The 27,821-nt window shown below is 37.2% G+C and overlaps 1 protein-coding gene across 3 annotated transcripts in view; it reads left to right on the top strand.

Annotated features, from left to right (window-relative positions):
* The first annotated feature begins 3,870 nt into the window (after nucleotides 1-3,870).
* Nucleotides 3,871-27,821, top strand: part of RARS (arginyl-tRNA synthetase) — a 30,605-nt gene continuing 6,654 nt past the window's right edge. The window contains exons 1-12 of one of the 3 annotated variants that reach the window (XM_027841849.1): nucleotides 3,871-3,974; nucleotides 6,239-6,373; nucleotides 10,256-10,351; nucleotides 17,319-17,507; nucleotides 18,752-18,863; nucleotides 19,900-20,000; nucleotides 20,870-20,991; nucleotides 21,752-21,872; nucleotides 23,165-23,294; nucleotides 23,795-23,899; nucleotides 26,322-26,500; nucleotides 27,230-27,339. In XM_027841849.1, the coding sequence (XP_027697650.1) occupies nucleotides 17,355-17,507; nucleotides 18,752-18,863; nucleotides 19,900-20,000; nucleotides 20,870-20,991; nucleotides 21,752-21,872; nucleotides 23,165-23,294; nucleotides 23,795-23,899; nucleotides 26,322-26,500; nucleotides 27,230-27,339 (1,133 nt within the window). In that variant the 5' untranslated portion in view covers nucleotides 3,871-3,974; nucleotides 6,239-6,373; nucleotides 10,256-10,351; nucleotides 17,319-17,354. Of the gene's footprint in view, nucleotides 3,975-4,921; nucleotides 5,001-6,238; nucleotides 6,374-10,255; nucleotides 10,352-17,318; nucleotides 17,508-18,751; nucleotides 18,864-19,899; nucleotides 20,001-20,869; nucleotides 20,992-21,751; nucleotides 21,873-23,164; nucleotides 23,295-23,794; nucleotides 23,900-26,321; nucleotides 26,501-27,229; nucleotides 27,340-27,821 lie in introns of those variants that run through there. The other 2 variants (XM_027841848.1, XM_027841847.1) reach the window with 2 other exon arrangements.

The following is a 27,821-nucleotide window of genomic DNA, read 5'->3' as shown; positions in this document are numbered from 1 at the left end:
TGCCTCAGTCTGGTTCCAGATTCATATCCTTCACAATGTTCCACCTGCACTGTGACATCTTACCAATACCTCCTTTGGCACAGAGGTGAAATAATTCTCAAAGGCTGTATCAGTAGAGAACAGGTCCTACTTACACAGATGTAAAAGGCTTAAGAATGTAGTCAGTTATTGTTCAGTTGTTTTTCAGTCTTGTCTGACTCTTCATGACCCCATCTCTTGGCAGAGATACTGGAGTGGTTTGCCCTTTCCTTCTCCAGCTCATTTTACAGATGAGAAAACTGAGGCAACAAGGTTAAGTGACTTGCCCAGGGACACACAGCTAGTAAATGTCTGAGGCCAGATTTGAACTCAGGAAGATGAGTCTTTCTGACTCTAGGCACTCCATCCATTTCACTACCTAGCTGCCTAAGAATGTAGACCCAATGAGAATAATAATAATTATTATTATTATTACTACTACTACTACTACTAATAATAATAATATTTATATAGTGCTTACTATGTGCCAGACACTGTGCTAAACACTTTATAATCATCTCATTTGATAAACTTTGTTGTCAAAGAACCAACCTACCTAATTTGAAAATGTTTATCACCAGTTCAGCTACAAGACAATGAATATTTCAGCTGCAGTAAGTCCTGAAGATAATGTACTACTAGAAAAATTTTGATCTGTGTTATTGGAAGAAGTATGTATATGAAGAAAAATCACAAATCTTTGTAGATTTGGATGGGTATAAGGAGTAGTTACAATCCCATGGCATTCTGACTCTGCTTCTTATTTCTCTTCAGACCAAAACAAATGGAGGTAATTTTTATGTGATATGAATCTTTTTTCCTCCTTCTACTACTGAGATTAATGGCAATGATTTTAACATTTAAAAAGTTTGACTTTCACCACCACTTAAAAAGTTTTAACAGCAAAGATGCTGCTAAGGTATTTCCTCTCAGTGTGTTTTGTTGGCTTTTGCTGAGTTATATGAGAAAAGGAGTTGGGGAAAAAGAGAACCAATTGCAGCTCTCTAGTTTTATCTGACTCATCAAAGCCACAAATAGTGTTTTTCCTGTCTTTTTAAGGGCACTTGTATATAAACACACAAGTAGATATAAGAATAATACTAACCACTCACATTAGAAAATTTTTTACATCATGGTCATTTCCAATTAACCCCCCCCACACACACTGTACTTTCTTTATACCAAAGAAAAACAATTAAAACCAATTGATATATGGCAGTATCTGATAGCACATGTGAATTTCACACCCATTGTTCCACTTCTCCAAGAAAAGGAAGGAGGTACATTTTTTCATTTCTTCTCTACAGTCACAAATGGTCACCACATTCACAGATTTCACTTCAAATGAATTTTTAGTGTTCTTTACTATAATCACTGTATATTATTTTCTTGGTTCTCATTTAGCTCTGCATCAGTTCATGCAAGTCTTCCCATGTTTCTCTGAATCATTTATTTTTTAATAATATTCTATTATGTTAATATGCCCTAATTTGTTTAATTCCTCCCCAGTTGATAGATACTCTCTTTGTTTTCAGTTTTGGGGTACCACAAAATGCTTCTGTGAATATTTTGGCATATATATGTGTGGATACACATATATACATACATAAATACACACATACATATATCAGGTGTGCTCTGGCCCAGTATACCAGTACCAACCAGTCTGACTACATCTGCCCCATCAAGGTTCTGGGGGTAACTGAAGGGTATTAGGGAGTTTCTTCTTATTCCTTCATCTTGAGCCTATACCAATTCTCTTACTCTTTGGTGCCGGTGACTAGCACTCTAGTTCTGTTTATCAACTTTACATCAATTAACTTTTACAAAGGGATATTTATTTCAAAGATAAAGCAAGAACAAAAGTACAAATGTTTCTCCCCAAACCCACACACTCTCCCCTACCCCACCTCAATCTTTAGGGAGTGAGTTTAGATTTAGCACAGTTTCTACATAGCATTAACTCCACCAACTTCATGTTCAAAAGCAACATCTCTCAGATGAATACTTGTCTCAGCTACCCTTGCATTATCATTCCTAATAGTAATATCTAGCATTGACATAGTGCTCTAAGGTTTGCAAAGCATTTTACAAATGTTATCTCATTTTATCCTCACAACAACCCTGTGACGTAGGTGCTATTGTTATCCCCATTTTAAAGATGAGGAAACTAAGGCACGGCCGAAATTAAATGACTTGCCTAAGATAACACAGCTAATAAGGGTCTGAGATCAGATCTGAGCTCAGGTCTTTCTGATTCCAGGTCCAGCATTCTACTTACTGTGTCATCTAACTGTGTGATGCAGTAAGCAGAGTACTGGATCTGGAGTCCAACTTCAGAAGTGGCTCTTGAAGGTCACTCCTTGCTTTTCAGGGCATCAATGCTGGGATGGCAATAAAATCCAGACCCTGGGATGCTGTTCTCCTGACTTTTCAAAATCCACAAAATCAGTCTCAAATCCCTTCATCTAAAATAGAAAAGAACATAATGCAGAGGCAAAGAGACTGACCATCTATCAGACTCATCAGGGAGAAAGTCCCAGGCCATTCTCCTTACAAGTGTCAAACTCAGAAAAGGGGCCATTACATCATACATAAAGATCCCAATAGGCTACATATTGACCTAGAAAACCACATATTAACATTATTTGTTTCTTAAATATTCTGATGCACTGAGCCAACTGGCTGTATGTCTGACACCTCTGCCTTACAGCAGCATTGTCTCTTTCTTTTTTTTGCAAGGCATTTGGGGTTGACTTGCCCAGAGCCACACAGCTGGTTAAGTGTTATGTGTCTGAGGCCACATTTGAACTCAGGTCCTCCTGAATCTAGGGCCGGTGCTCTGTCCACTGAGCCACCTAGCTGCCACTACAGCATTGTCTCTTGGCAAATGCTGTTGGTCAAGAGTCAATCCAAGATCAGGTAGCTAAAAAGCAAAAATATTCAGTCGAGGCTCAAGTCACTAGAGCCGTTTCTAAGACATCCACATTTCTGACCACATAACCAATCAGAAAGGCTTCATCTAAATATATGGTTAGCAACAGGATCCAGTTACAGAATGCCTATACATAATCAAGTCTCACCTAGAGGTTTTCATTACACATCATCACAACTCTCCGGGAGGTAAGTTCTCCAAGTCCTTTACTGTTGGAAGTGTTCTGCATACATGCCAGTTCCATTACATATAATATTAGTAGCTCCCACTTACAAAGTACTTTAAGGTTTACTAAGCACTTTGCTCATAAGAAGTATCCAATAGTGAGTGCTTAACTTAAAGAGTTAGGTTGGGACCTGGGCTCAGAATTTACCTCTGATACATATTAGCCATGTAGCATTGCACAAATCATTCTCTCTGAACCTCCCTTGTGAAAAAGAAAAGCAATACCTACACTGCAACATCAGAAGGTTGGGAAGATCACAACATAATATTTCATAAATCAGATGTCACCCATCTCTCTTATTCCCAGTATTCAAGGTTGAAATTGGTATGGCTGGAAACTTGGGAACAACAGAGAGAAAAGAAGTCTGTCATTAGCTTTTAAGAGGTCAATCATGCAGCCCCTCCTTAACCCAACCTGAACTCAGTAAAAGCTTCCCACCGTAGAATCCCGTGGTACTTTAAGTTCTAGGGGTGTAGTCTCAAGCCCACACGTGGCCCTCTAGGTCCTCAAGTGCAGCCCTTTGACTGAATCCAAACTTCACACAATAAATCCCCTTAATAAAAGGATTTGTTTTGACCCTTGGTCAGATCTAGACTGTACTAATACAGTACTTAAGTCCTTCAGTAATTTTTAACTTTGAGTACTTAGACTTCAAGACGAAGATCAGCTCCTCCCAAAGTGAAACAGAAAGTTGCCACTCCCTAGAATCCATACATATATTTCCATCTCTTTTGAAGCTTTCTTACTCAGTCGAGGAGAGAAGAATGAAGTTGACTTGATCCCCCAGCCCCTTAGGTAGGTATCAGGGGGTACTGGGACAAGGGTGGGGGGCATCAGAAGTGTGATTACTCTAGTCACTAACTGAATGGGTGGAGGGACAGGGGAGCTTGGAGTAAATTATCTTCACCACCAAAAGAAAAGGGGGAGAGAAGAAAGGAAAGAGAAGTGGGAGCAGGGAAGCAGAACACCCAGCAAAGGCCTGGACTCAGTCCCAACTTTGGCTGGTCTGGGAGATCCCCGGGGAGGCTGTGGCAGAGCAGAAAGAATCAGCAGACTGGGATTTGATGTAAGAAGAGGAGGTGAGGGGGGGACGGGGGGAAGGGATCTCCTAGGGACCCAGGATCACCCTCTGTACAGATTTCCAAGCGAGGGTGGCAAGCCTGGAGCTCGGGGACCGCCGGAGCGCGTCGCTCGGACCAGCCGGCCTGGGCTCGCTCTCCCCGGTGCCCCGGGCCCCCGGCGGCCGGTCCGCGCACGCTTTGTTCTCTACTCTATACACGAGGGGGGTGGGCTGGTCAGGTAACAGAGAGGTGGGGTCCGGCTCCGAAGTACCCGGCTTGCTCCTCGCTCTCTGGGGCGCGTCGGACGAGTCAGCCCCCGCTCGGGCTTCAGTTTCCCAGCCTGGGAGGCCCCAAGAGCTCCCATCCGCGTGATGCGGGACACTTCCTCACAATCTCCGTTTAAAGCTCTCTGACATGGAGCTGAGAGGGAACTTTGCACGCACTTTACAGATAGGCAAATAGAGATGCGGGGAAGAGCCCTAGGCCCGAGAAAAGCCCCAGTCCGAAGCCTTTGTCCCCGCGGCCCAGGGAAGCATCCTAACAGACCCCCGGCGTCCCGCCAAGGCCCCGCTAGGGGGCTGCAGAGACCCGGGACAGGCAGCCTAGCTCCATTCCAAAGACCAGTTCCGGGAGAAGGCGGGATTTCCGGTTCCCGACAGGGCCGGCGATTCACTTCCGTTTCCGGCCATAAGGCTAGTGAGGTGCTGGCGAGAGGATGGAGGGTCTGGTTGCTCAGTGTTCGGCGCGGCTTTTGCAGCAGGTCAGGCCCGGGCTCAAGTGGGGCGGAGGAGGGGGAAGACGACGTGGCCAAGGAAGTTAGCCCGACCGCGGAGTGGACGTGACTGGCCCGGGGCTGCCCCGCAGGAGCCGGACCGAGACTGGGCCGCGGACAGGGGGAGGGTCTCCGACTGCTGGTGGGACGAGCATGGAGGCAACTGGACCCTTCCTCCGCCGGGGCGAGGGCGGGGGCGGGAAGCAGAGGGGTGTGGACTTCTAGGAGAGCTCCTGGCCTGGGATCTTTTTTTTATTAACTTGGATACTTGGATATTTTCTTCCCGAGATCCCTCCTTCACAGTCAGTTTCAGAAGGCCTGGGTCCGGCCCGGGAGAGAGGACGCTGTTTTGGGGATGAGGTACCTCCCTGAACGTCTGAGGGTTCCCAGGAATACCTCAGCCTCCGGATTCTTGTCCTCCACTCCTGGGGAATCGGCCTATCTCCAGTTTTAGGTGTTAGAGTTTATTAGAAAAACAAAAAAAAAGACAAAATTGGTGCTGGGGAAGGGAGAGCAGGGGCTCGGAAATGGAGGTGATCCTGGCCGCGGCGGGGGCGGGGGCGGAGGCACTGAAGGAGAGCAAGCGTGCCTTGAGCCGTAGTCGGAGCCTGCTTCGTAGGATAGAGAGAGTAGGACCAGTGATCAGTTCCAGCGTTGTGGAGAACCCTAAAATTGAACTCACTGAATACTAGACTGGCACTGAGGAGAAATGAAACTGTTGTGGTCTGAGCTCTGTGACACCCGTGTTTTATTGACGCTTTAATGGACCTGTCTCCCTCCATATGGGAGCTCTCAATATGGACTCTCCTCTGTGCAGATCGAAACTGTTTGGACTATGCTTATGGCCATATGTAATACAAGTGGAGCCCAACACACTTCCTCACAAAGTTCATAGTTCATTTTAACTATAATTCATCAGAAAAGTAGCCCAAAAAAGGAAAATCACCAAAAGCCCATGAGGAAGGGTGGGGAAGAGATGATCCTATCCTTTTATCTGAGCTAAGTAATTTGGGGGCTGATACTATGCTGTTAGCTCTCACCAGCAACTTTCTTCCAATTTGGCTAAATCATTGCCCATCTACTTTTAAGTGGTGTTCCCCCCCCCAAAAAATACAGTATCCCAGCGTATCTAATCTGAATATAAATAAAGAATAAAATCATTAGACCAAACTAAAGTAGCTGATAAAGTTGTTCTGAAGATCTTGCCCTTTTTTTTTCCTTCCTAGGAGAAAGAGATTAAGTTTCTGACTGCTGAAATTGACAGATTGAAAAACTTTGGAAGTATAGGAGTTTCTCCTAATTTGGAGCAGTTGAGAGAAGAAAATTCAAAACTTAAATATCGCCTGAAGGTGCTCCAAAAGGTGAGTAAGCCTCTGCTCTGTCAATAGATTCAGGGGTTTATTCTCAGATCTACACTTTTAAGATTCATAAAAGATTTTGGAAGCACAACCGATGGCATTTGAAAAGGAGAGGAATAAAATGTCTCCTTTTCTCCAGCAGTCTAACAAGTTACTACTGGTCTCCTAATTAGGGCAAACAAAACAAAAGCTTTGTCTCATGCTTAGTGTCTTTTTATGGTTCTTTGAAGTGTCTCATTAAAATGTTTTTGTCAGCTAAGCATGCCTTTGTTGTAGCAGTGGTATAATTACTGAATTGAATACATTTTTTAAAAGCACATTTAAGATTAAATTAAGATAACAATAGGCTTAAGCCTTCAAGTACCAGGTAGTTTATTGGACCTGAATCAGAGGAGGTAACAGTGAGAGAGGGTACTTCTCCAAACTCAGTCCCAGGCACTGATTACAGTTCCAGTGCCCTAGCCAGTTCTAAAATGAAGTAATATACATATGTGTAGTTATAAGTTATATACAGTTATAAAAAATGAAGTTATCAAATACTTTTGGGAATCAGATCTGCTTTTTGGTCCCAGCTCTACCCCTTAACTATACCTATATGGCATTAGGCAGTTCATTTGAGGCTTCAGAGATTTCTTCATCTGTAGGAGAGGCAGCTAGGTATCACAGAGCATAGGGCACTGGACCTGGATTAAGGATGACCTGCGTTCAAATTCTGCCTCAAACATTTGCTAGCTGTGAATTTGTAAAGCACTTTACAAACCTTAAGGAGCTATATAAGTCATAGCAATTTTTACAATGAAGAATTTTGACTCGATTATAAGATCATCTTCCAGCTTTAGGTATTTTAGCACGTTAAAGTTCACAAAGCACTTTACGTATATTTTCATTTGAGCCTCACAACTTTGTGAGATGAGCCCTGCAGATAGTATCCCTAATTTCCAAATGAGGTGATGTCCATATTCTAACAGCTTTTCTACAGATATTTTTACAATATATGAAATATATTTCCCTGAAAGTGGTAGGTGTCCCTTTCTTTATTTCCAGAGATTGTCACTTTCCCATGGTCATACATCTTAGCTCATAAGCAGGTCCTGGGTGTTTCTGACACCAAATCCATCTGCTCTATTTCCATGCCTTCAGTGTGACTAATGATCCTAATTCATAGTATCAATTTATCGGAACAAAATTTCATAATGGCAGTTAGGACAGGGCACATTAAAAGAATTTACATACCAGAGTTTTATCTAATTTAAGCCTTTAAAGTAAACATCACTTTCTTTATTCTGAATTATGGTCTTTTAGTCCTGGGGAGGAACTCAAGCCTTCCAGAGGGTGATCTCACTTAAGTAATTGCTTTCCTGGGGGATGTAAATTGCTGCAAGACTTGTTGCCATTACCCCGGCAGAAGGACCTTAAAGGTTTCCTTATCTTTTTTTTCTTCAAATGTGAGGAAAGGAAAAATAAATTAGTATTTGACACAGAATAAGAAGAATCCAAAGGTCAAATAAAAAAATAATTCCTTGTCATCCAAAATCCAATTATAGGTCAAGTCTACATAAGTCTTGAATCAAGGCATAATGAGTGCCTAGTCCATGAAGTATAGTATATACCCGCCTGCTTAGTCCTTACCCTTCAAAAGCACTTCGGGTTTGTTTTAAATGAAAGAAAACTAGAAACACTCAGAAAAGAAATGTGACCCTTAAGGATAGATACCCTGTGGTATAACCAACGAGTAGTGAAGAGGAGGTTTTGGCAACCTTTGGTGTGCTCTGGAAAGAGTAGAAAGTACACACCAGCAATAGGAGATGAGAAGGGTGCATTTTCTTTAACTTTTTTTTATTACAAGCATAGGTTAGGTTATGCAGAAATAACCAGTACAAAAGCAAACGCCATTGATAAAACTTCCTCCATTGGTCAAAACTTTAGATAATCATTCCCAGGTTGAATGGAAAGTATATTTTAATTAGAATATTTGGGAGATAATTCATAGCTGTGACAAAAGAGTTAATGTTGAAGGCTTAATGTACAGACATTTTTGTGATTTTTGCCTTGTTTTGAGAGAGATATCTCTCTGACCCTACTAAGTGAAATATTCAAAGCTTTCTACTGTTATTCCACTTTGCATTTAATTGTGCTAAATTTGTTTAGATTTGGTAGAACAGCTTGCAGAGAAAATGAAAAATCATTAAAGGGATAGCTGAAGAATTATCCATTTTCTAACAGCTTTTCTGCAGATATTTTTATGATCTGTGAAACAATCTATTCTTTAAAGTGACAAATATATTTTCATTCTTATATTAAACTTGTAAATTGACAAAATTGTGGAGTAGACAAAGCATATAGTAACTGCCTACCCTTCCTATCAACTACTCCTTTCTTTTGCTACTAGTGACCTTCCTTTCCCCCCACAACATACACACTAGTCCTATCCCTCCTAATATTAACTAACAAAAGATACAAAGCATAAAAGGAGACTACTGCCAGCTGCCCTCACCTAACATAAACCTGAATTGTTTGGTGCAGACTGGGGGAAAAAAAATGAGGTTCTACAGAAGGCCTGTACACCTACACTAGCACTACTTCCCTCCATAGAGGAGCCAGTAAGGTAAGCCTACTTCAGAAAGATTTTTGACACAATTTAAAATGAGTAGGGCAAACCAAGGGCAAATCTCCAGCTGTTAGCAGATTTTCTTAAACACCACATAAATCAGAAAGTAAGGTATGTCAAATATTAAAATCCTAAACAATCCATACATAAATACTAGCCAAGTTCTAATTACATTATTACAAGACCTAAGTAAATGATTTTCTAATAAAATGCTAGAAAAAGACTCAAAGAGACACTGTATCAGTTAATGTCTTAGCATTAAAAAAGCTTTAGTTACTTTGACGTAGCTAAATTGTCTGGTTTAGATGAAACATGTTGTTTACTAAATCTAGGGAAAAGAAGGCAGTAACATATAGATTCTGTTTCCAGCCCTTTTACAGAGTTCTTTTCCTGATTTGCTTATCCATCTCTTGTGAGCTTGACCCTGTTTTTAGAAGTGCTTTTTTCATCAATCCATCTTAGGTTCTGTCCCAAAAAAGTGTAACTTTTTGTGGCATAGTAGTAAGCAAGCCTCTTTAGGCAGCGAGGTGGTGCAGTGGATAGGGTACTGGGCCAGGAGCCAGACTCATCTTCATGAGTTTAGATCTGGCCTCAAACACTAGCTGTGTCACTCTGTGCAAGTCACTTGACCCTGTTTACCTCAATTCTTCATCTATAAAATGAGCATTTTTGAAATAGGAAATGGCAGACCACTCTAGTGTCTTTGCCAAGAAAATCCCAAATGGAATCACGGAGAATAGGATATGACTGAAAAAATCACTCAGCAAGAAAATGAAAGTATGCCTCTTTCCCTGAGTGAGTTTTACATTTCAGTCACTAAAGCACTGAGTTCATGAAACTATCTCACTTTGACCTTTCTTGACTGTAATCTATATTAGTATTTACTTTTTCTTCTACTTTTTTCATATCATATTCAGTTTGTGCACTGTCAAGTAGCTTCTCTTATGCTTGGTGCTGTGAGGACTACAAAAGGCTGTCCTCTGTCCTTAATGAACATGTTATTACTAGGTAATTTTGTTGGGAAAAAAAGATTTAAATATACAAAACAATTGGGAACATTATGAAAGTTTTTATAATGTATGTAAGGGTAGCTTACATTTTAATAGTTTTTTAAGGTTTTCAGAATGCTTTAAAATGTAGTACAGGCCAAAGTTCTATGGCATATTTACCCAATTTATGTTAAGTTCAATGTCCTAAGGCATGTCTTAATCAGCTTTGTTATTTCTATTGCATTCTCCATTAAACTGTAAATACGGATTATAACTTTTATTTAATAGATCACCAACCGTTGCTCAACAAGTGTTGTTTAAATGTGGAACTATGCCCAAAGGACTATAAAACTATACTCTTTGACCCAGCAATACTACTACTAGGTATGTAACCCAAGGACATCAGAGAAAAAGGAAAAGAACACTTGTATACAAAGATATCTATTCAACTCTTTTTATGGTAATTCAAAATTGGAAACTGAAGGGATACCATCACCTGGGGAGTGGCAGAATAAATTAAGGTATACAAATATGATGGAATGCTGTTTTTTTGTAAGAAATCATGAAGAGGATGGTTTCAGAAAAACCTGGGAAGACCCATATGAACTGATGCAAAGTGAAGTGAGTAAAACTAGGACAGTCTGCACAATAGCAGTAATATTGTAAGAATAACTAATTGTGAAAGACAGCAATTCTGATCAATGCAGTGAACCACTACAACTCCAAAGAACTCATGGTATAAAATGCTCTCCACCTTCAGATTGAGAACTAATGGTCTCAGAGTGCAGAATGAAGAATTTTTTTCCTTTCACTATTTTTTCTTTATTTTTGTTTCCCTAGAACGTGGCTAATACAGAAATGTTTGGCATTACTCTATATGTATAATGGCTATCATATTTTTTGCTTTCTCAAGGGTGGGGGAAGAGGGAAGTAGAGAATGTGGAACTAAAAACAAAATTTAAATTAAAAAATATTGTTTACTAAAGTTGTTTTTTTAAAAGCAATCCTGTAAGACTACTTAGTCTGCCTTCTCTTCCTATTCACAGTCAAGTTTTAAGAATGTAATTCCCTGTATCAATATCTTCTCACCGGCTTTGTAGCAAACAAAGTAAAGTGGCTAAGAAAAGAAACAAAAGAATCTAATTTACACAACTTTTTGTGTTGTATTTAAAGTCTTCACCGGACTTCATCTGACAGTCTAACTCAGACAACGAAACTGGGAGTAAAAGTAGTAGTATTAACCAATAGGGAAGTCCAAACTATGTGCAATATGGAGATAGTGAAGCTTCCTTTCATTTCCTACCCCAATTTGTTATTTTGGCAAAGAGATCATGTTTCCTGTGTCTTGGCAATTCAATAATATTTTTCTATACTAAATTTTTTTTCTATTCTAGCATTTGATAAGTTATTTATGCATAATCTTGCATCACAATTTTCACTCCAACTGGGAATTGTGGGAAATTAAAATTTGAGATACTACTGTATTTCATTAAAGCTTAATCAGGCTTGATCTTGTTACTATTCTCCCTCTCATTATATGAGTTTAAACTTCTTGAGCCTGCAACTTTAGTTCCCTTTTTCTCTCTTGTGAGTTACCCACCATCCGCTTTTAGGAGAAACTTACTTAAGATAAAGGTCAAGTGTATTCCATGAAGCATTGATATCAGATATTCCAGGAAATCTAAGTTGTTGCTGTGAAAATTCCCCATGCCCTGTGCACAATCCTCATTCTCTAACTCTAGCCAATGGTACCTAGATAACACCTACATTGCTAATAATAGATTGTATCACTTTACTGTAAAAGAAGTGCCTGGACTGTCAAGTGAGGTCCATAGGAGCCTTGGACCCCATTTATTGGCACTTGTTATCTTTGCTGGTAGATTGATTGTGCTCAGAAGTTTATTGCCTCAGTTCTCTTATTCATAGATTTCAATCATGACAATGGGCGAGCCAGCCAGGAGGCTGAACAACAGCACCCCGGGACCTCTTCTCTGAGGAACCCCCTAGAGCACTCCATTAGACACTTTTAACCCAAGGATGCCCAAGAGGTCTGATTCCTTCTTGACCTCAATCCTAATTCATCAGGCTAAAGTAAGTCCTAAGTGGGAGAATCCCACCATCAGGACTTGAGGTGTTTTTCACAGGTAAAATAATTTTCCCTGTGCCAACACTAGGAATCCCTTCCTTAGGAATAAATGGCTACCTGTGCTGACACTAAAACTTGTAGCAGCCTATCTGAGGCTTGAGCATGGTGCTGTGATAGCAACCTCAATAGGAAGGGGTACTCTTTAGGACTGCCAGGAGGGGCTCCTTATTAGGGACCCTCTGGGCTTCATTTAGACAGTTAGTCTCCCTGATCTGGTCCAAAGAAGAGACTTTGAATTATTAAAGGCTTTAAGATTACAGTTAGTAAAATTGTGTGTGCTGACTTTTTTTGCTTAGACTAAAAGAAGGAAAAAGAGTAAATGTTAAGATTCTGGAAATTTGAAGAATCAGGTTAAGCACCTATATTTTCTCTCCTCTTTACTGGAAGGCAATAGAGGAATTCTATTATAAACAGATCTGAAGGTATAGTGATTCAACAAGATTTAATTGTCTTGGGCAAAGTAATATGGTATTGTAACCTAATTACAGACTAAAATTGTGACATATCTCATTTCTCTACTGTGAATTTCCAATTCATGGTTTCAGTGTGTGTATAAATGTTGAAATATTTTGGTGAGTTTTGTTTTAAGGAAAACTAAGACTAAAACTGAAAGTAAATGGAAACAGCACTTAGACTTTTTATCACTCTTTCCCTAGAGAGACAGATTATAGTGCAAGGAAGGAAGGTGATTTCACTGATTAGAGGGCAGCTCAAAGTTTAAATTTATCTGATACTTGAGAAGAACTGCTTACCATTAACTCTTTATTGACCGTGAAAAGAGAGAAGCTTGTCTAAATCAGGAAGCAATTTAAATATAAGTAAAATTTAATTTAGAATCGTATTTGTTTTATCATGATATTTGCTTTTGGTCAGCCTAAGCAATTAAGTACTGTGAGTGATAAAACCTTACAAGAAACTGGAATGAATTACGAGTTTGTAAGACTTTAAAAACCCAAAAAGGTGACAGTCTTGCAATTAATTGGTTTTGTGTAATAAAACTTGCACTAAATTAAAGGGAAAAGATCAGTGGAACAAATATTAATTCTTCAAATAGTCTGGGATATGATTGGGACAAATATTTAAAGATTTTTAGAAGTAAAATTTGTAGTATAAAATTATTTGGGTGTACATGCCTACACTCTGTCCTTGGAAGGGTGAATCCCTACCTTTAGAGTCTCTCAAGAATCAAGATGTGTACTTTACCCACCTTTTTAAAGCATTTAGAGAGACTATAGCAAGAAAACAAAAGGTAATGATTTGGTTCATTGGGTCATTTTTGAACTAAGTAAGGTGGGCCCTTGAAATTTGAAATTTTAATAGTAAATGGCCTTTGGGAAATTCAAGGTTCCAAATGTAACCATTTGAGATTGTAAACCCGAACTTGATTTGATTGAAATTTTGTCCTGAAACTAAAATGTGTGGTCTCATTTACAGTGAGATGTGTTCTCCTATTGGAATATTGTCTCCTTTACAGATTAGGAAACTGAGGTGTGGTAAATCTGTTTACCTCAGTTTCCGTAATCTGTAAAGGGGATAATAATAATAGCACGAACTTCCCAGAGTTGTTGAGAGGATCATATAATTGTGAAATGCTTGACATAGTGTCTGACTTGTTCAGAGGGTGAACAGTGCAATATTCAGACCTTTTAAGAATTCAATCGGACAAAGTGTTTCTTTGGTAACGTGCTACTGCTTAAAGATTGCTTTTCTAAATTTGCATTGATTCCATTATCATTTAACTTTTTAAGATTTCATTCTTTCCTTATAGAAAAATTTCATTCTTACCACCTAACTGCTGTGTAATGTTAACTAGCAAATTATTATACTAATACATTTAAGAAATTCAGAATAACTGAAAAATCAGTCTAAATATTTTAAAGTACTTCAGAAGACTGAAATCTGTACCTCTTTAAGCTTAATTAGAAAAAACCTACTATGTTGTAAGCTATAATGTTAAGAAAGTAGTCTGTATTGTTCTTGAATACAATCATTATAGAATGCCAAGGGTAGTTTTCTACGTAAAATATTTTGGAAGTGTACTCAACTGAATTAATAACTGATAATAAGTTTTGTTTCATGTTTTAAATACATGACATTGTGGATGTGAAAAAATGTTTCTTGTATTGTGAAATTTGGGGAAATATTGTATCAGATTCAATGTTATATTCTAAATTGAACCGTTAAAAGAATGTGGTCAAAATGTTTGGAAAACGAATATTTAATGAGGTATATTTTGCTTTAAATTGGAAAATAATCATGATCATAATGACTCACTGTTGGGAGAAAGTAGTAAAATTCTCTTAAAGCAATCCATGTCTATGAAGGACTTTTTACGTGGGTGAGGTCGTAAGATCTGATCAGCCCTTCTGACAGCATGATTTGAAACCGTGAAGTTCTACAGTTTGAGAAACAAAGATCTCTCCCAGCCAAAGTGGAAAAATTTACCAATTTAGCTAATAGTAGAAAAAGGATTTCAAATAGAATTATTTGACTTCCACTTCTGAAAATTATAAAGATTTTATCTGTTAATAAGTAAGATGTAGCTTAAATATTTATTCTTAGGACTGGAAATTTAAAGTAACTAAGAATTTTCTTAAGGATTTTGAGCCGACTATTCACTGTATGTGTAAAACTTTAGAATATACTTAATCTTATTTTATAAATGAGGGATAAATGAAATATCCTTATTTGTGCAACCTGAGAATATAATAACCTAGCCTTAAGCTGTGATTAGTGAATCTTTACTATTTGAGGTAAAATTTTGTGGGACTATAATTTGATATTGTTCTGAGTTTTGATTTCAAGTATGAGTATCTGAATTGAAACCACTAGTCCACTATTCAAGGGGACTGCTATGTGCTGCCCAAAGAGAACACAGCCTGAGAACTGCTACAGGTAGATGTCTGTGCCAGGGAAAAGTTGAGGGGACAACTTGACCTAGGCTAAGGTAGGATCCTCTTGACTCCAGCTTCCCTATTGTGCAATTTCCTTTTCTGAATAGGAAATTTTCCCACCTGGTTAATTCTGAGCCTGCCTTTTGATACCCTGTGAATAATGTGGGACTTTATTGTATGATAGGCTGTTACATATGACTCTTGCCTGGAATCAAACAGATCTAATGTCAGGTCACTGCTTTTGAGGGGATAGTCTTGACAACATATTCATGTCCCTTTTTTATTCCCCCTTTTATAACAAATTTTTGTAAACAGGGCAGATGAATATGCTGTTGCAACACTAAATCTCTCAATTAATAGATTAATACTGAAACATCTAAGTTACTCTAATAGGATATTATTCAGATTGCCTCAGTAAGATCGTTTATACTTGCATCCTATTGTAAGTGTTGGGGATCTTGCTGTTTTCAATCTGAATTAATAGTCACCTTAATATCCTGAGCAACTAATGAGTTCTTTGCTTTCCCACCCCCTTGCTAATAGTTGTGTATTCATGTATAGGAATGAGTCCTTCAAATATCTCATTCTTTCAATATATACACAAATAAATAATGCTATACATGATGATATGAGGAAAATATCCTCAAAAGGAGGAAATTAGATAAGAATGTAAAAGTCATTTAATTAAATGGAGTTGCAAATTTTGAAAAAGCAACAGAATCAGTGTTTTCTCTTGTCTCTAATAGGGTATACAGGCCCTGAGTATGTTTTAGTAACAAGTTCTCAAAATTGGATTAAGAATTTTATGTATAAAATTACATTGATAATTGAAATTATTTTCCTATTTTGAAGTCTCTGATAATTTTAAGAGACAGAAGGGCTCATTTTCCAAGTCAGGCTCTCAGAGAGTGTACTAAATTATATTGAACCTTGTTACTGGAAGATTTAAGCAAACTACACTGAATAAACTTCATGAAGCAAGAATTGCAGGACAGACTGGGCCTTTGGACTTTTATGCTACACAACTTCTACTTTGAAGATAATGTTACATCAAGAATTTCTAGTGGACCAGTGGAACTCAATCCTGGGAAGACCCATTCCAAGTATTGCTGACCACCCTGGGACATAAGGGACTCAGGATGAGAATTCTCACCATAATCCAACAGGTTATAGCAGAAATCCAACTTTTTAATGAAGATTCCCCCTGGTGGGACCCTTCCTGGTTTTCTTGGTTATCTGGTAGAGGAGGCATACTAGCTACTCTAAATATGCTTTAGGTCACATTACTTTAGGTCTCATAATTGTTTTCTGGAATATATTAATTGTTTCATTTGGTACTTGCAGTATCAAGAGTTTCTCAAAATTAATTTATTATGAATATTGTTAAGTGGCTTTGTAAATATAAATTTAACTCAAGTTTTTTTTTTATTCTGTAATTGTGACTTTGCCTTTAAAGATTTTGTAGGAATGATACATGGACTGATACAGGGTTCATTAGATGTTGATGATTTTTACTATACTTTGATTTATATCTTTGATGATTATTTTATTTAAGTGATTCATTGAAGAGGCACATCTCTTCAAAGGCTCAAAGGGGGAAATTGTAGGATATTAAGATTTGAGATATTACTGTATTTCATTAAGGCTTACCAGACTTAATCTTTTTGCTATTCTCCCTTTCATTATGTGAGTTTAAACTTCTTGAGTCTGCAACTTTAGTTCCCTATTTCTCTCTTTTAAGTTGCCTTCCACCTACTTTTAGGAGAAACTTAAGATAAAGGTCAAATATATTCCATGAAACATTGATGTCATATATTCCAGGAAATCTAAGTTGTTGCTGTGAAAACTCCCCACACACTACAAAACCCCCGTTCTCTGATTCTAGCCAATCATAACTAGATAACACCCACATTGCTGATAATAGATTGTGTTGCTTTACTATAAAAGAAGTCCCTTGACTGTCAGGTGGGGTTCTTGGTTGCTGGGGAGCCTTGGACTCCATTCATTGGTAATTGCTAATTTTGCTAATAAATTGATTGTGCTCAGAAGTTTATTTACAGATTTCAACACGACAGAGTAAATCCTAGTTCCCAATTCCATACTTTCTAGAACCTGTGATTAAGTAGCTATATATATAAAACTATGCATGTCTTCTCAAAATACCAGATGTGCCAACACTGGCCCTGTAATTTATGTTGTCTTTTTAATTTTTTCCCTAACATTAATTCCTTAAAACTCAATGAATGTTGTATGAGCCTATATTTGGGCGCATGTTGCACTTCACTGGCAATTTATATTTTTCTTTCCACAGAGTCTTCAAGCAGAAAGAAATAGACCAACTAAAAGCATGATTAACATCAATAGCCGCCTACAAGAACTCTTTGCTTATGCTATTAAGGCTGCTTATCCAGATTTGGAAAATCCTCCCTTGGTAGTCACACCAAGTCAGCAACCAAAATTTGGGGATTATCAATGTAACAGTGCCATGGGCCTTACGAAGGTACTATATTAAAATTAATTATTCTGGGATATTTAAATCTTGGAAAAGAACATACGTCCTGTGAACAAAAGATTGCAGTGTTTGCAGTAGCATCATAGCTGTCCTCGAGTTCTAAGTTTGCCCCATTCATCAAAAGCGTATCTTTTCCCAACACCTAGTACAGTGCCTGGCCCATAGTAGGCACTTACTAAATAAATGCTTATTGATTGAATAGGATTTTTTCCCCCAAATACTGAAGGACTTGATTTCTTAAAGAAATAGCTTAAAGGTTTAGGCCTATGGCTTGTTTACTCCATCAGCAGCCAATGTATTTGCCATAATAAATTTGTGTTTCCCTTTATTAAGAATCTTTATTGCTTTTCCTCACAGTAAAATGAGCAGCTGTGGGAAATTAGAACTTAATACTTTCTATTTGGACACCCATTCATCCCTTATTTATTATGTTGTATCTGATACTGCTCTTCCTCCCCCATTCTGTTTAGGAACAATGTGCATATGAATATCATAGCATAAAAATTTTAAATTGACTATCTACCAGGTACTGATAGCTTCAAATATTTAACTTGTCATTGCTATTTAAATAAAATTGCTATGTGGCCTGGGTTATCCTGTGGTGATTAAAATATTGGCCATAGATGATCCTTCAGATTTCTTTTTTTGTTTTCTTCCCTCCAAAGATTTAGCACAATTTATTGTTAAATGAATTTTTCCTCAGTTTTGGTAATTGCCATTAACCCTCCTCCCCTCACCCCTAACTACCTACCTTCTATGCTAAATAATCAGGTTCTTATCTAGTGAGTCTGGCATCTTTACCTGGATTGTATTCCATATTCTAGGTTAAAGTTTAATGTTATAAAGTACTGTATTCTAATTAATGTCTAAATGTTTTAAGCTCTTATATTCCACGATGACTTGAAAATTAGAGATATAAACAAAACATCTTTTGAACCTTAAAAATGTTATATTACTAAAGTAACAATAATAAATAAATTGTGTATTCCATACATTTTCATTACCTCATTTGAAGTGGAGAAATTATGTGGTTTTGACACTTTAAATGTCCTCATGGTATTTCTTATATAAGCTGACCTTATAAAAAGGGGCTAGGCTTCACTGCCTCTGCTTTTTTTGGTGGCACTTAAAGCAAAATGTTTCTTTTCATGTTATGTCAGGGTGTATGCTTGGATTTGTAAGAAATTTGCCCAGTTTTATAGAGTATTAAATTGTCTTGTGTTGTGTTGCAGATGCTGCTCAAAACCAAGGAAGAGAAAGTTAACCCAAGAGATACTGCAGGAAATGTTGTCAAACACCTTCCAGACAATGAATACATCGAAAAAGTTGAAATCGCTGGTCCTGGTATGATCATAATGTCATCCTTTTAAAGTAGAAGTACCGACACTTGATTTCCTTATTGAAACCGGCAAGACAAGTTCAAATCCAGTTTTAGGGTGAAACAATAAGTAGTGATTTTAATAAAATGTGGCTAGTAAAAAGGGTCTCCGGATAGGAGATAGGAACCATTTGGCTACCAACTGGCCATATGATTTTAAGTTGGTTGTTTCAGCTTTCTGTGTTTATTTTCCTTACTAGTGAAATGAGGGATAAATAATATTCATTTTGCTTCAGGTATGATAATAGTGAATAATTAGTGGATATTAAAGTATTTTTCAAAACATAAAGTAATATATGAGTGTAGGCTTTTAAAAATGTTATTGAATCATTGATTATAATGATATTGCCTATACTATAAATAATGTAACGATACTATGTTTTATTAGTTAATTGTCTTATTACAACCAGTATCATAGTTTGGTCATGGGTGAGAAACCTTGTTTTTATTGGATAATTTGTATAGCAATTGATACACCATAGTTACCAGGAAATACCATTACTTTACATTCGGGGGATGTGGGTCCTTTAGAACTATCTTTAGAACCATCTATCATTTATCATCACCAATTGGCTGTGTGAACTGTGGCAAGTTATTCAGCCTGTCTGAGCCTTAGTTTCCTCATTTGTAAAGTGGAAAAATTGGACCAAGTGATCTGTAGTGCCCTTTACAGCTCTAAAATTCTTTGATTCAGAAACCCCAAGTGGTAACCGTATTTATAGTTCATGGTTTGAAAGACCCTGACAGAAACAGTCAGGATAAAATCTTGAGTTTGCTGCTTACATAGTCTATATTTCTAGAAGCCATTCCAGGGAGAGCTGATGGTTTATCAGTGACAAAAAAAACTGTGGTCTTCATTTATTAAAGGGTATCAGTTTTTAATAGAAATGTGTATTTTTCTCAACTATAGATATTTTTGTTTGATTATTTGAAAAGAAAATATTTGGGTACCAAAACTGAGGCTCTGCAACTTGCTCTTTTTTTTTCCTTTCTCACTATAAGGTTTTATTAATGTTCACCTAAGAAAAGATTTTGTATCCAAGCAATTGACTAATCTTTTGGTGAATGGAGTACAACCACCTACTCTTGGAGAAAGAAAGAAGGTACCTGTGTGGACAGCATTTTTATATGAAAGTACTGTTTTTCCGTACACAGTAATAAAGAGCTACCATCGTAACTTGTTATGTCTTGCATTTTTCTGCATTGAGGTTTCATCATTTAAATTATTGTAATATGATTGTGAATGGAATATAAAATCATTGTAGCCTTTCTTTTGGAATCCTCATAGTTCCATCATAATCACAAGTACAATAGGGCAAATTTTATTAGAAGTTTCACATTTAGCAGTACTCTTAAAGGTTTATGTTTAAGGTCTAAAATAAGAGATGACATTTTAGGTATTAAAAAAATAAGCATCAGTGATCCTGTGGAAAGAATAAGGCTATATGTCGTGATATGGATTCCCTTCTGAGCTCTACCACTAACTAAATGTGAATGATAACATTTGCCAAACCCATCTCCCAGGCTTCTTTTAACTATAAAGTGAGAAAATACAAAGGAAAGTGCTTGAAAAAGTTAATGGTTAGCTCAGCTCAAGCTCTACCTTTTACATGAAGCCCTTCCACTCCAGCTGCTTGTGCTTACCCTCCATTCCCCCTCCCCATCACATCATTTTTATTTTATATATACTTACTTATATATATATATGAGCTATATAAGTAAGTGCGTGTGTGTGTGTGTGTGTGTGTGTGTATACACACACATACATATACATATGAGCTACATCAACAGAATGTAAGTTCCCTGAGGGCAGAGATTTTTACTTTTGTATCTCCCCAGTATCTTTCGTAGTATTCTGCACTTAATAAGTATTTAATAAATGTTGGCAATGTAAATTTTATGAAGAGGTTTATATGTATATTAATGAAATTAAGCTTTTCTGCACAATAATTTCTCTGGTTTTCTGTCCCAGGTTGTAGTCGATTTTTCTTCTCCAAACATAGCTAAAGAGATGCACGTAGGCCATCTTCGGTCAACAATCATAGGAGAGAGCATATGCCGACTCTTGGAGTTTGTGGGTTATGATGTTCTCAGGTAAGTACCACTTTCCTTCATTTTTGACATTTCTATTGAAAATTAGAGGTTTCATTTGACAATGGAGCTTTATTTATACAACACCACTGAAAGTGTAGTTTCCATTCTCATTTGTCTGGAGCACCTTAAATCTCTTCTTTGCCTCATACCCTGGATTTTATCATACTCATCTGTGTACAGGTTGTCTGTCCTTGTAGTAGAATATGAGCTTCTTGATGGAAGAGGCTCTTTGGTTCTTGTTTTTGTATTCCAAGCACATATCATAGATTGTTTCACATGGTAGGCATTTAATTTTTTTTTTTCCCAAGTAGAGTTAAATTGAATGAATGAATGAGTTTTTCACTTGACCTCAGTTATTTGGACCTACTTGAATTCCCTGACCTATCTCTATCCAGGTTAGCTACATTATAGAGATAATGCAGAATCTTGATAAGTTTTGCCATTAACATTTCAGTATAGTTTGCTAATTTAGTGATTGGTTAGTTGTTATAAAAGCCTCAGAATTCTGTAACTTGAAATAGATTATTTAATTAAAATGTCCATAACATGAAGAGGTAGCATAATGCAATAGAAAGAATCATAAATGGAAAGCCTGGGAACTCAACTTCAAATTCTTGGCTTTGCCACCCTTCCCTGAGTCTCATTTCTCTCTGTAAAATGTAGGGGATTGTATCTCCAAGATCTGCCTTACTCTGTGATTCTATGTTTCTGAAAGTGTGTTTTTTTTGTTTTTGTTTTTGTTTTTTTAATTGCTAACCAGGTTAAATCATGTGGGAGACTGGGGGACACAGTTTGGTATGCTCATCGCTCACCTACAAGATAAATTTCCAGATTACTTAACTGTTTCACCTCCTATAGGTGATCTTCAGGCCTTTTATAAGGTATATACTACCAGCTGTTTGTTCTTTGTCTTGTTCCTTCTGTATGACATTAAAGCTCTTCAGAGTCAGATTCCAGATTATTTTTGCATTCTTCGTAGCACATTGCTCAACTTACATTCTGTGCTCCCATCCAACTAGCCTTCTTGTTGTTCCTTATGCATGACTTTGTATAGGTGGCTGGACAGACAGATAAAACTCTGGATTTGGAGGCAGGAAGACCTGACTTAAAGTCTGCCTCAGACACTTACTAGCTCTTTGAGTCTGGGTACGTCACTTTACCTTTGTGGCACCTGCCTCCCAGAGATGTTGTGAAGATCATGCAAGATAATATTTATTGTAAAGGTCTTTGCTGTGTAAATGCTAGTTATTATGCTAGCTGATTCCTGCATCTATGCCTTTGCACAGGCTGACCCCCATATATGGAATGCTTTTCCTTCTCACCTCAACCTCTTAGAACCCTTAACTTCCTTCAGGGTACAGCTCAGATACCACCTCCTGCAAGAACCCATTTCTGATTTCTCAAGTTGTTAGTGCCCCTTCATGCTCCCAAATCACTGTTTATTTTGTATATATCCCCTATTTACTTTCGTATTTGTATTCCTCAAATTCCTGATCTTATAAGTCTGAATATTGAAATTAGTTTTTTACAGCGATGCTAATTATTGTCATAATGAAACTAAAATACATTTTGAATCAATTGACTAAAATCATTGCACTTATATTTATGTAGAGACATCCAAAATTATCTCCCACCTAACAACTTATTTTGGTGTGTATCTGGGGTATATAGTACTAGTCAGCTTTGTAAACAGAGCAGCTAAAACTGATTTTGCATAAGCATGTCGCCTTATTGACCATTTTTAGTGTTGGTGTGATATTCAGTCATCCAGATCAACAAATGTTCCAGTGCTTTTTTAAATAACAGAAGAATAAGTATTCCTATTTTAAAAGAAAAGCAAGGTTATTTTCTCAGAAACCACACGTAGAACAAGGAATAATGTGGAATTTCAGCTTCTTAATACAGGTCATATATTACCTTTTTTTTTTTTTTGAACCAAGTAAAAATTATTTGAGGTGGGATTGTGTGAATTGGAAAAGGAAAATGAAGAGCAGAAAATGTAAGATTTTGTTATTCACCAAAAAAGTATCAAATACGGTTCTTTAGGAGATACATTCATATTTTTTAGTATTAAATACAGTATGAGTCCTCAGGATTATAGATTTAGAAATTCCTTGATCTCTTCTCAAGAATTGTACACATAGACTTCTAGATTTTTTTTTTTTAAACTTAGGAATCTAAGAAGAGGTTTGACACTGAAGAAGAATTCAAGAAGCGTGCATACCAGTGTGTGGTTCAACTCCAGAGTAAAACGCCAGATATCACAAAAGCTTGGAATCTTATCTGTGATGTTTCTCGAGAAGGTGAGCTTTGGGGATTCATTATATCCAATGTATAATATGTTAAGTAAGATCTTAATTTTATAGCCTTCACACGGTTATATTGTGCTGTGATCTGATCCTTTATCCCATTTACTGTCTAGAGTCAAGTCTTACGAAGAGCAAATGTCAGTCCATGGTCTTGTACCAACTGAGAAATTTAGAATGGTTTATCATTTTACAGTATGCTTTTTATAGCTTACTTATGCAAAAAAAAAAATTCTTAGTGTTATATGGTCATGTGTTTTCCAGAGTGGTTTTTTTTTGGGGGGGGGAGTAGATAAAGTATTAAAAGCAAAAATGTGTATTTTAGCAATGACATTTTATTATCATTCCCTAATTGTCCCTCTCAAGTATATTTTGACATTTCAATTTTTACTTCATTGTAATTGTACTTTTTTTGAGATGTTTTGTCTTTCTTTTACATTAGCATAGATAGACCTATTTTATTTCTGTTGAGCTAATTTTCTTTGTCTTTCTTTTAGAGTTTAAAAAAATCTATGAGGCTTTAGATATTTCCCTAGTAGAGAGAGGGGAATCATTCTACCAAGATAGGATGACTGATATTGTCAGCGAATTTGAAGAGAAAGGTAAGTTGTGTTGCTTATGAACTTAATAAAGCTACCAAGAATTTGAAACTGTATTTTAATTCAGATTATTGTTTTCAGAACAATGACAAGACTCATTTTTGTCATCCTCGTATTCTCTCATACTTATAGTCCAGTTGGAGGGGATAACATGTAAACAAACTGTAGCAATTATATAAGGTAATCAGTCAGCAAGCATCTATTAAATACCTTACTCTATATTCTACAGTGGGGAGACAAAAGTAAAAAATATGAAACAATCCCTGCTCTCTAGGAGCTTACATTTTATTGATGTAGACAACATGAATGTAAAGTATACACAAAATAAATACAGTGTAGTTATGGATAGAGGGCACTAGCAGCTTGAGTGACCAGGAAAGGTATCATAGAGAAGTAAGAAGGTAGTACTAGAGCTAAATGTTAAGGGAAATGAGGGATTTTATGCAGGAGAGAAGAGGCAGGAGTGCATTTCAGGCATGGAGAACAGCCGTTGCAAATCCATGGAGACAAAAGATGGGTGTGCTTATGTGTGAAGATCAGAAAGAAAGTTAGTTTGACTGAACCAAAGAATTGGAAGAGAGTGATGTATAAGGAGGTTGGAAAGATAGGTTGGGGTAGAGCCATAAAGGGCTTTAAATGCCAAATGGATTTTGTAGTTATTTTATCTTAGTGGGAATAGGGAGCTACTGGAGTTTATAGAGTTACATGGTCAGATCTGCCTGTACTGATTGCAATATAGGATTGTAGATTGCAACAGAGAAACTTGAAGCAGGGTGATCAATTAGGAGGCCATTGAAGTCCAGGCAAGAGTTCACGAGAGCCCAAAATAAGTTGGTATGAGTATAAAGGTCAAGTATAAGAGGTTGTGGAGCTGGAAACAGAAATATTTGGCATCAGGGTTGGGTAAAGGGAAGTAAGAAATCCTGGATAACACTGAGATTACTAACCTAGGAGTCTGAGAGGATGGTGATACTTTTGCAGGACTAAAAAGGGCCTAGAGGCCATATACCCAAGTCAAGTCACTGAGGCTTGAGGGGGGATGGGTTCCAAATATACAAGCGGTCTGTAGATAATCTTCAACAGTGATGCCAGAATTAACATGAGGAATTTTCTTCCTCAGGTTGAGATGAGTAGAAGATCCTAAGTTTGGGTTTCAGTTATGTTGGTTAAAGAGAAAGAGTGTATTGTGGTCATAAAAATTGAGTTCTTGAGAATCAGTAGCTGGTGTGTGACAAGGTGATGAAATTAACCGACACTGCAATCTCATATGCAGACCTGAAAAGAAGAGAGCCAATATAATCAATTTTAAGTCAGAAGTAAATTAAGAACCACATAGGATCATACTGTCTTGATCTTTCAAAGGTGGTTGCTGTAATTGGAATAAAGAACACTATTAAGCAGAAGTAGTTTCATTGCCTTTAGTTAAGGGGTTCTTATAGTCCTGCACCCACTGCAACAGTACATCACAGCCCCCACGTCAGGATTGATGGAACCATTCACTGCTGTCTACTGGACCTAATCCTCAGTCTGTTCATTTTATGATTTTTGTGATGACTGCATAAATAGAAGCTGGCTTTTTTTTTTTCACATACTTCTGGACCATTATACTTCTGATATTGTTTAACATTTTTTTGTTGATGCATTTTGTTTTTATATCGCCTTTTCCAAATATATCCCTCTTCCCTACCCTGTGAGCCATGAGCCAAAAAAGAAAGAAGAGGGAAAAAAGCAAAATCAGCCAAATTGTGGACTATGTATTCCACACCCATAGTCCCTCCCCTCATCCCCCCAGCTTCTGCAAAGGAGGGAGGATCATTTTCTCAGCTCTTATTTCAGGCCTCTCTTATCTCAGCTTATTATTCATTATTCATTATTCCTTCAGTTTCATTTTCACCTTTCTCTTTATGTTATTGTCATTGTTTTAAACTCTTGTATGTTTTCCTAGACCTATGAACTATTATTCAGATTCCCTATAACAGCCCTTTTTGATTACATTGTAAATTGGCTTCTTGGGTGGATCCTCAAAGATAATTATGGCTTTAGCATGGATTACACAGTCTCTGAAGGCTTAGGCTGGTAGAACAGGTGGGGCTTTCAAAGGGGTCTATCTGGAGCTTGGGAACAGCTGCCATGAGAGCTCGAAGACAGGCAAAAGCACTCTTGGTGTGCAAAGGTGCTTTTAGAAATAGCTATTCTCGAAAGCAAACAATTTGTGTCCAGTGAATACAAGAGAAAATTCATCAAATTCATATTAAACTGAGAAATAAAAATTGCATGAGTTAGTAAACTTTACCCTGTTCATACACACACACACACGCGCGCGCGCGCCTAAGATAGATACTCTGAATACTATTGAGTTGAATTACAAATATTGTCTTTTTGAGAAATTCTTTTACTTCTATTGACAATTAGTCTATTCTTTCAGGATTTGTCCAGGTGGATGATGGGAGGAAGATTGTGTTTGTCCCAGAATGCTCAGTTCCGTTAACAATAGTAAAATCAGATGGAGGTTATACTTATGATACATCTGACTTAGCTGCTCTTAAGCAAAGATTAATGGAAGAAAAGGCAGATATAATTATCTATGTCGTAGACAGTGGACAGGTGAGTTGATAGATCCCTTTGTGTTAATGTCTTCTATGGAATTGTAGCAGATATTTTACCTTGTTCTTTGGTAGCTAAGGTTCCCTAAACGCTAAAATTTAGAACAGTGTTATTCTCATTCCAACAAAGGTGCTTAGATGTTAGCAAGACTACTTTTAAGATCTCTAAAATACAAAGAAATAGAAGAATTTATCAGCTCTTTTGTGCCTTTTTTTTTTTTTTTTTTTGGTTAAGATCAAGGGTTCCTAAACCTTTTTTTGCATGATGAACCCCTTTGGCAATGTGGTAGAACCACTTCCCAAATGTTTTTAAGTGCATGAAATAAAATACATAGGATTACAAAGGAAACCAGTTGTGTTGGAATAAAGATGTAATTTTTTTTTCCCCAGCCAAGTTTATGGAGCCTTGGAAGTTAGTGGACCCCAGGTTCAGAACCCCTATTTTAGAGAATAAGAGCTAGCACCTTCTGTAATATTGCTGATAAAACTTTTTTCCCCTTCAACATAGGTATTTGGGTAGATCTTGCATGAAGGATTTATGAAGTAAAATGTAGAAAAGCAGTACAAACAAGATAAAGTTATTTAGAGGGGTTGTTTTCATTGTCAGTGAAAGAAAGACCCATAATGAGGAAATAACATCATTTCTGGTGTTTGAAACATAAGCATAGCCTTAACTTCTTTAATTGTATTACAGAATAGACCAAATAAATGTTTTCATGTTATCTTGTAGGCTTTACACTTCCAGGCAATATTTGCAGCAGCTCAGATGATTGGATGGTATGACCCTAAAGTGACCCGAGTAAGCCATGCTGGATTTGGTGTAGTGCTAGGAGAAGACAAGTAAGTCTGTGAAACCTGGAGCAAGTAACAGACTGTCTACCTCCCAAATATCTATGAAACAAATCATATTTTATTTGGTAGCATGATCAGAACTAAACAAGCCTGGTAAAACCAACTGAACAACTTTGTACTTCTGTGGGTACAGTCATTTCCAAGCATTTTACCCTATTTCTAGCCCTGCTCATAACAAATATCATTATTAACTGTGTGCTGTGTGTGACAGTGAAGTTTATTTTATAGTCAGAAGAACACTGAATCCATATATAACTGAATAATTAAGAAATTGCTCAGAATTTTAAGAAAACCAAGTGTGAATTATCTGGTTTGTTTAAATTTTCATTTATATTGGGAAGTGTCCTCTAAAATTTATAATCAGTTGTGTTTAAAGTAGTATGAAGTTAGCCTGTTTAGTATGTTTACTTGATATGTGTCCCTGGCCCAATTCTTATTTTGGTTCCTCACTAGTTAGGTACAGTAATTTT

The sequence above is a fragment of the Vombatus ursinus genome, unplaced genomic scaffold (genome assembly GCF_900497805.2).
Source record: "Vombatus ursinus unplaced genomic scaffold, bare-nosed wombat genome assembly UNPS02014863.1, whole genome shotgun sequence".
In the NCBI taxonomy this organism is placed as follows: domain Eukaryota; kingdom Metazoa; phylum Chordata; class Mammalia; order Diprotodontia; family Vombatidae; genus Vombatus; species Vombatus ursinus.
The sequence above is the reverse complement of the archived record's forward strand: the minus strand, read 5'-3'. Positions and strand labels throughout refer to the sequence as shown.